Source organism: Salmo salar, unplaced genomic scaffold (assembly GCF_905237065.1).
Source record: "Salmo salar unplaced genomic scaffold, Ssal_v3.1, whole genome shotgun sequence".
Taxonomy (NCBI): Eukaryota; Metazoa; Chordata; class Actinopteri; order Salmoniformes; family Salmonidae; genus Salmo; species Salmo salar.
In genome coordinates, this window is record NW_025550501.1 from 82,501 (window position 1) to 92,500 (window position 10,000).

Here is a 10,000-nt window from a genome sequence, read left to right on the forward strand (position 1 = left end):
CAAACACCTTCCCGATCACCACCACACTCCGCCCCCCAACGTCACCCAACGCTCGGACACACACCTCCCGGCCAACCTCCAACACACACACCACGGCAACACACACACTCAGAGACACATACACCACCTGGGGACACAGAGAGAAAACCTGTCAGACAAAACACAGACATGGACCCCAACGCTAACTAGACACCTGTAGACTAGACACCTGTAGACTATAGACCTGTAGACTATAGACCTGTAGACTATAGACCTGTAGACTAGACACCTGTAGACTATAGACCTGTAGACTATAGACCTGTAGACTATAGACTATAGAGACCTGTAGACTATAGACCTGTAGACTATAGACCTGTAGACTATAGACCTGTAGACTATAGACCTGTAGACTAGACACCTGTAGACTATAGACCTGTAGACTATAGACTATAGAGACCTGTAGACTATAGACCTGTAGACTATAGACTATAGAGACCTGTAGACTATAGAGACCTGTAGACTATAGACCTGTAGACTATAGACCTGTAGACTATAGACCTGTAGACTATAGACCTGTAGACTATAGAGACCTGTAGACTATAGACTATAGAGACCTGTAGACTATAGACTATAGAGACCTGTAGACTATAGAGACCTGTAGACTATAGAGACCTGTAGACTATAGAGACCTACAGGTGTGTGTGTCTATACACTACTACAGGTGTGTGTGTGTGGTGTGTGTGTGTGTGTGTGTGTGTGTGTGTGTGTGTGTGTGTGTGTCTATACACTACTACAGGTGTGTGTGTGTGTGTGTGTGTGTGTGTGTGTGTGTGTGTGTGTGTGTGTGTGTGTGTGTGTGTGTCTATACACTACTACAGGTGTGTGTGTGTGTGTGTGTGTACCTGCAGCAACAGCAGCAGGACAGCAGGAAAGTGTGTGGGGAGAGAAGTGGATTCTCTCCTGATAGCAGACTGCAGGGCATCATGGGAGATCAGCGGTCCATCCACTAAAGGGTCCTCCTCAACACTCTGAGAAACATCTACTGATGAACTGACCTGTCACACACACACACACACACACACACACACACACACACACACACACACACACACACACACACCAACTTTACATTGCACTTTATCATGGTTAAACTCAAAAACAGACTCTTGGATTTACACAACGGGAAAATATATATTTACACTTTAAATTGTAAATCAAATCAAATGGTATTTGTCACATGCGCCGAATACAACAGGTGTAGAAATTACTGTGAAATGCTGAATACAAACCCTTAACCAACATTTAGAAAAAAATTATAAAATAAAAATAAAAGTAACAAATAATTAAAGAGCAGCAGTAAATAACAGTAATGAGGCTATATACAGGGTATTACGGTACAGAGTCAATGTGGAGGCTATATACAGGGTATTACGGTACAGAGTCAATGTGGAGGCTATATACAGGGTATTACGGTACAGAGTCAATGTGGAGGCTATATACAGGGTATTACGGTACAGAGTCAATGTGGAGGCTATATACAGGGTATTACGGTACAGAGTCAATGTGGAGGCTATATACAGGGTATTACGGTACAGAGTCAATGTGGAGGCTATATACAGGGTATTACGGTACAGAGTCAATGTGGAGGCTATATACAGGGTATTACGGTACAGAGTCAATGTGGAGGCTATATACAGGGTATTACGGTACAGAGTCAATGTGGAGGCTATATACAGGGTATTACGGTACAGAGTCAATGTGGAGGCTATATACAGGGTATTACGGTACAGAGTCAATGTGGAGGATATATACAGGGTATTACGGTACAGAGTCAATGTGGAGGATATATACAGGGTATTACGGTACAGAGTCAATGTGGAGGCTATATACAGGGTATTACGGTACAGAGTCAATGTGGAGGATATATACAGGGTATTACGGTACAGAGTCAATGTGGAGGCTATATACAGGGTATTACGGTACAGAGTCAATGTGGAGGCTATATACAGGGTATTACGGTACAGAGTCAATGTGGAGGCTATATACAGGGTATTACGGTACAGAGTCAATGTGGAGGCTATATACAGGGTATTACGGTACAGAGTCAATGTGGAGGCTATATACAGGGGGTACCGGTACAGAGTCAATGTGGAGGCTATATACAGGGTATTACGGTACAGAGTCAATGTGGAGGCTATATACAGGGTATTATGGTACAGAGTCAATGTGGAGGCTATATACAGGGTATTACGGTACAGAGTCAATGTGGAGGCTATATACAGGGTATTACGGTACCGAGTCAATGTGGAGGCTATATACAGGGTATTACGGTACCGAGTCAATGTGGAGGCTATATACAGGGTATTACGGTACCGAGTCAATGTGGAGGCTATATACAGGGTATTACGGTACAGAGTCAATGTGGAGGCTATATACAGGGTATTACGGTACAGAGTCAATGTGGAGGCTATATACAGGGTATTACGGTACAGAGTCAATGTGGAGGATATATACAGGGTATTACGGTACAGAGTCAATGTGGAGGCTATATACAGGGTGTACCGGTACAGAGTCAATGTGGAGGCTATATACAGGGGGTACCGGTACAGAGTCAATGTGGAGGCTATATACAGGGTGTACCGGTACAGAGTCAATGTGGAGGCTATATACAGGGTATTACGGTACAGAGTCAATGTGGAGGCTATATACAGGGTATTACGGTACAGAGTCAATGTGGAGGCTATATACAGGGTGTTACGGTACAGAGTCAATGTGGAGGCTATATACAGGGTATTACGGTACAGAGTCAATGTGGAGGATATATACAGGGTATTACGGTACAGAGTCAATGTGGAGGATATATACAGGGTATTACGGTACAGAGTCAATGTGGAGGATATATACAGGGTATTACGGTACAGAGTCAATGTGGAGGCTATATACAGGGTATTACGGTACAGAGTCAATGTGGAGGCTATATACAGGGTATTACGGTACAGAGTCAATGTGGAGGCTATATACAGGGTATTACGGTACAGAGTCAATGTGGAGGCTATATACAGGGTATTACGGTACAGAGTCACTGTGGAGGCTATATACAGGGTATTACGGTACAGAGTCAATGTGGAGGCTATATACAGGGTATTACGGTACCGAGTCAATGTGGAGGCTATATACAGGGTATTACGCTACCGAGTCAATGTGGAGGCTATATACAGGGTATTACGGTACCGAGTCAATGTGGAGGCTATATACAGGGTATTACGGTACAGAGTCAATGTGGAGGCTATATACAGGGTATTACGGTACAGAGTCAATGTGGAGGCTATATACAGGGTATTACGGTACAGAGTCAATGTGGAGGCTATATACAGGGTATTATGGTACAGAGTCAATGTGGAGGATATATACAGGGGGGTACCGGTACAGAGTCAATGTGGAGGCTATATACAGGGTATTACGGTACAGAGTCAATGTGGAGGCTATATACAGGGTATTACGGTACAGAGTCAATGTGGAGGCTATATACAGGGTATTATGGTACAGAGTCAATGTGGAGGATATATACAGGGTATTACGGTACAGAGTCAATGTGGAGGCTATATACAGGGTATTACGGTACAGAGTCAATGTGGAGGCTATATACAGGGTATTACGGTACAGAGTCAATGTGGAGGCTATATACAGGGTATTACGGTACCGAGTCAATGTGGAGGCTATATACAGGGTATTACGGTACCGAGTCAATGTGGAGGGTATATACAGGGTATTACGGTACAGAGTCAATGTGGAGGCTATATACAGGGTATTACGGTACAGAGTCAATGTGGAGGCTATATACAGGGGGTACCGGTACAGAGTCAATGTGGAGGCTATATACAGGGGGTACCGGTACAGAGTCAATGTGGAGGCTATATACAGGGGGTACCGGTACAGAGTCAATGTGGAGGCTATATACAGGGGGTACCGGTACAGAGTCAATGTGGAGGCTATATACAGGGGGTACCGGTACAGAGTCAATGTGGAGGCTATATACAGGGGGTACCGGTACAGAGTCAATGTGGAGGCTATATACAGGGTGTACCGGTACAGAGTCAATGTGGAGGCTATATACAGGGTGTACCGGTACAGAGTCAATGTGGAGGCTATATACAGGGTATTACGGTACAGAGTCAATGTGGAGGCTATATACAGGGTATTACGGTACAGAGTCAATGTGGAGGCTATATACAGGGTGTTACGGTACAGAGTCAATGTGGAGGCTATATACAGGGTATTACGGTACAGAGTCAATGTGGAGGATATATACAGGGTATTACGGTACAGAGTCAATGTGGAGGATATATACAGGGTATTACGGTACAGAGTCAATGTGGAGGATATATACAGGGTATTACGGTACAGAGTCAATGTGGAGGCTATATACAGGGTATTACGGTACAGAGTCAATGTGGAGGCTATATACAGGGTATTACGGTACAGAGTCAATGTGGAGGCTATATACAGGGTATTACGGTACAGAGTCAATGTGGAGGCTATATACAGGGTATTACGGTACAGAGTCACTGTGGAGGCTATATACAGGGTATTACGGTACAGAGTCAATGTGGAGGCTATATACAGGGTGTTACGGTACAGAGTCAATGTGGAGGCTATATACAGGGTATTACGGTACAGAGTCAATGTGGAGGCTATATACAGGGGGTACCGGTACAGAGTCAATGTGGAGGCTATATACAGGGGGTACCGGTACAGAGTCAATGTGGAGGCTATATACAGGGGGTACCGGTACAGAGTCAATGTGGAGGCTATATACAGGGTATTACGGTACAGAGTCAATGTGGAGGCTATATACAGGGGGTACCGGTACAGAGTCAATGTGGAGGCTATATACAGGGTATTACGGTACAGAGTCAATGTGGAGGCTATATACAGGGTATTACGGTACAGAGTCAATGTGGAGGCTATATACAGGGTATTACGGTACAGAGTCAATGTGGAGGCTATATACAGGGTATTACGGTACAGAGTCAATGTGGAGGCTATATACAGGGGGTACCGGTACAGAGTCAATGTGGAGGCTATATACAGGGGGTACCGGTACAGAGTCAATGTGGAGGCTATATACAGGGTGTTACGGTACAGAGTCAATGTGGAGGCTATATACAGGGTATTACGGTACAGAGTCAATGTGGAGGCTATATACAGGGTGTTACGGTACAGAGTCAATGTGGAGGCTATATACAGGGGGTACCGGTACAGAGTCAATGTGGAGGCTATATACAGGGGGTACCGGTACAGAGTCAATGTGGAGGCTATATACAGGGTATTACGGTACAGAGTCAATGTGGAGGCTATATACAGGGTGTACCGGTACAGAGTCAATGTGGAGGCTATATACAGGGTATTACGGTACAGAGTCAATGTGGAGGCTTTATACAGGGTATTACGGTACAGAGTCAATGTGGAGGCTATATACAGGGGGTACCGGTACAGAGTCAATGTGGAGGCTATATACAGGGGGTACCGGTACAGAGTCATTGTGGAGGCTATATACAGGGTATTACGGTACAGAGTCAATGTTGAGGCTATATACAGGGGGTACCGGTTCAGAATCAATGTGGAGGCTATATACAGGGGGTACCGGTACAGAGTCAATGTGGAGGCTATATACAGGGGGTACCGGTACAGAGTCAATGTGGAGGCTATATACAGGGTATTACGGTACAGAGTCAATGTGGAGGCTATATACAGGGGGTACCGGTACAGAGTCAATGTGGAGGCTATATACAGGGTGTACCGGTACAGAGTCAATGTGGAGGCTATATACAGGGGGTACCGGTACAGAGTCAATGTGGAGGCTATATACAGGGTGTACCGGTACAGAGTCAATGTGGAGGCTATATACAGGGTATTACGGTACAGAGTCAATGTGGAGGCTATATACAGGGTATTACGGTACAGAGTCAATGTGGAGGCTATATACAGGGTGTTACGGTACAGAGTCAATGTGGAGGCTATATACAGGGTATTACGGTACAGAGTCAATGTGGAGGATATATACAGGGTATTACGGTACAGAGTCAATGTGGAGGATATATACAGGGTATTACGGTACAGAGTCAATGTGGAGGATATATACAGGGTATTACGGTACAGAGTCAATGTGGAGGCTATATACAGGGTATTACGGTACAGAGTCAATGTGGAGGCTATATACAGGGTATTACGGTACAGAGTCAATGTGGAGGCTATATACAGGGTATTACGGTACAGAGTCAATGTGGAGGCTATATACAGGGTATTACGGTACAGAGTCACTGTGGAGGCTATATACAGGGTATTACGGTACAGAGTCAATGTGGAGGCTATATACAGGGTGTTACGTTACAGAGTCAATGTGGAGGCTATATACAGGGTATTACGGTACAGAGTCAATGTGGAGGCTATATACAGGGGGTACCGGTACAGAGTCAATGTGGAGGCTATATACAGGGGGTACCGGTACAGAGTCAATGTGGAGGCTATATACAGGGGGTACCGGTACAGAGTCAATGTGGAGGCTATATACAGGGTATTACGGTACAGAGTCAATGTGGAGGCTATATACAGGGGGTACCGGTACAGAGTCAATGTGGAGGCTATATACAGGGTATTACGGTACAGAGTCAATGTGGAGGCTATATACAGGGTATTACGGTACAGAGTCAATGTGGAGGCTATATACAGGGTATTACGGTACAGAGTCAATGTGGAGGCTATATACAGGGTATTACGGTACAGAGTCAATGTGGAGGCTATATACAGGGGGTACCGGTACAGAGTCAATGTGGAGGCTATATACAGGGGGTACCGGTACAGAGTCAATGTGGAGGCTATATACAGGGTGTTACGGTACAGAGTCAATGTGGAGGCTATATACAGGGTATTACGGTACAGAGTCAATGTGGAGGCTATATACAGGGTGTTACGGTACAGAGTCAATGTGGAGGCTATATACAGGGGGTACCGGTACAGAGTCAATGTGGAGGCTATATACAGGGGGTACCGGTACAGAGTCAATGTGGAGGCTATATACAGGGTATTACGGTACAGAGTCAATGTGGAGGCTATATACAGGGTGTACCGGTACAGAGTCAATGTGGAGGCTATATACAGGGTATTACGGTACAGAGTCAATGTGGAGGCTTTATACAGGGTATTACGGTACAGAGTCAATGTGGAGGCTATATACAGGGGGTACCGGTACAGAGTCAATGTGGAGGCTATATACAGGGGGTACCGGTACAGAGTCATTGTGGAGGCTATATACAGGGTATTACGGTACAGAGTCAATGTTGAGGCTATATACAGGGGGTACCGGTTCAGAATCAATGTGGAGGCTATATACAGGGGGTACCGGTACAGAGTCAATGTGGAGGCTATATACAGGGGGTACCGGTACAGAGTCAATGTGGAGGCTATATACAGGGTATTACGGTACAGAGTCAATGTGGAGGCTATATACAGGGGGTACCGGTACAGAGTCAATGTGGAGGCTATATACAGGGTGTTACGGTAAATTATCTTTACTTTTACTTTAAGTATGACACAATTAACATCCCGTCAGTCTCAGCCTGTACAGAAAACACAACATATGAGATGTAACATTGTAAATGTCTTGCTAGCTGAAAACCCGGTTTGTTGTAACACAGTTCAGGTAGATAAATAGCTGAATAACTAATCTATCTATCTATCAGCTAACAAGACATGTTTCATCTCAGAGAGTAACAGAGGTAAACATATAGTTCAGGTAGATAAATAGCTGAATAACTAATCCAATGGCAGGATAACTAACAAGCTAACCGAGTGGATAAGTCATGTTTAGCAGTTTGTATCTGACCACAATACGGAATAAAACATTTCACTATGGTGACTTACTGCATGTTGCGACATCCCTTTCGACTCCATGGTGTGTGTTTTTTTTTTTAAAAGTCGTACAGGTTAGCTCTTCAAGGTTTATAAAGCAGAAAGAAACACACAGCATTTGTATTAAAAAGTGTCTAGCGACATACTCTGCTTTCATGCGACAGCTGTGTTCCTCTGTTATTGGTCCGGTCGGCTGCCCACTCTTCCATATAAAGGTTCCACTATTAACTAAATCATGTATCTGTAGACGAGGACCGTGTTGTTTTAAACGATAAAAGATTTTTTAAAAAAAGAAACCTTGCTGTGTTTATTAAGACACATTATTGTAAACTCATTGTCTGGATTTTAGCTTTAATGTGCAGTGCCACCAAAGATTTGTATAACTAACCCTGTGGTGCCGCTGCCAAAGCTTATTGTGTTCCCATTTGACTCTGTCTGACAGGACTACCATTATCATCCACAGGAAGGCAACTCTTTTCCAACTTCCTTGGTTTGTGTGACGCAGGCGGAAGGCTTTAATACTGTTGATGGCCACCAGGTGGTGCCAATACCCCACACATCAATTATCATTGCCTTGGTTTTCCCTGTGGCTCAGTTGGTAGAGCATGAAATGAAATGTATGTATTCACTACTGTAGAGTCGCTCTGGATAAGAGTGTCTGCTAAATGACTAAAATGTAAAAATGATAGCCTTGGTTGTGTATACAGTCTATGGATGTTTACAATGGCTGCCTTCACCTACCTTCACCTACCTTCAGGTACCTTCACCTACCTTCAGATACCTTCAGATACCTTCACTGACCTTCAGATACCTTCACTTACCTTCACTGACCTTCAGATACCTTCAGATACCTTCAGATACCTTCATCTACCTTCAGATACCTTCACCTACCTTCACCTACCTTCACCTACCTTCATCTACCTTCACCTACCTTCAGATACCTTCACCTACCTTCACCTACCTTCACCTACCTTCACCTACCTTCACCTACCTTCAGATACCTTCAGATACCTTCACCTACCTTCACCTACCTTCACCTACCTTCACCTACCTTCAGATACCTTCACCTACCTTCAGATACCTTCAGGTACCTTCACCTACCTTCAGATACCTTCAGGTACCTTCAGATACCTTCAGATACCTTCACCTACCTTCAGATACCTTCAGGTTTCTTCACTTACCTTCAGATACCTTCACCTACCTTCAGATACCTTCACCTACCTTCACCTACCTTCACCTACCTTCACCTACCTTCAGATACCTTCAGATACCTTCACCTACCTTCACCTACCTTCACCTACCTTCAGATACCTTCAGGTACCTTCACATACCTTCACCTACCTTCAGATACCTTCACCTACCTTCACCTACCTTCACCTACCTTCAGATACCTTCAGATACCTTCACCTACCTTCACCTACCTTCACCTACCTTCACCTACCTTCAGATACCTTCACCTACCTTCAGATACCTTCAGGTACCTTCACCTACCTTCACCTACCTTCAGATACCTTCACTGACCTTCAGATACCTTCAGATACCTTCACCTACCTTCACCTACCTTCAGATACCTTCAGGTACCTTCAGATACCTTCACCTACCTTCACCTACCTTCAGATACCTTCACCTACCTTCAGATACCTTCAGATACCTTCACCTACCTTCACCTACCTTCAGATACCTTCAGATACCTTCACCTACCTTCAGATACCTTCAGATACCTTCACCTACCTTCACCTACCTTCAGATACCTTCACCTACCTTCAGATACCTTCACCTACCTTCACCTACCTTCACCTACCTTCAGATACCTTCAGATACCTTCACCTACCTTCACCTACCTTCAGATACCTTCACCTACCTTCAGATACCTTCACCTACCTTCACCTACCTTCACCTACCTTCAGATACCTTCAGATACCTTCACCTACCTTCACCTACCTTCACCTACCTTCACCTACCTTCAGATACCTTCAGGTACCTTCAGGTACCTTCAGATACCTTCACCTACCTTCACCTACCTTCAGATACCTTCACCTACCTTCAGATACCTTCACCTACCTTCACCTACCTTCAGATACCTTCAGATACCTTCAGATACCTTCACCTACCT

The 10,000-nt window shown here is 44.6% G+C and overlaps 1 protein-coding gene across 2 annotated transcripts in view; it reads right to left on the bottom strand.

Annotated features, from left to right (window-relative positions):
* The window catches only part of LOC106593229 (transmembrane protein 192), a 24,992-nt gene extending 16,465 nt beyond the window's left edge, over positions 1-8,527 (bottom strand). Inside the window, exons 1-3 of one of the 2 annotated variants that reach the window (XM_045713831.1) lie at positions 7,900-8,515; positions 882-1,034; positions 1-127 (exon numbers count right to left, since the gene is read on the bottom strand). The exon at positions 1-127 is cut by the window's left edge and continues 132 nt beyond it. In XM_045713831.1, coding sequence (XP_045569787.1) covers positions 1-127; positions 882-1,034; positions 7,900-7,929 — 310 coding nt within the window. In that variant the 5' untranslated portion in view covers positions 7,930-8,515. Of the gene's footprint in view, positions 128-881; positions 1,035-7,899 lie in introns of both variants that reach the window. The other variant, XM_045713832.1, reaches the window with a different exon arrangement.
* Positions 8,528-10,000: the final 1,473 nt, after the last annotated feature.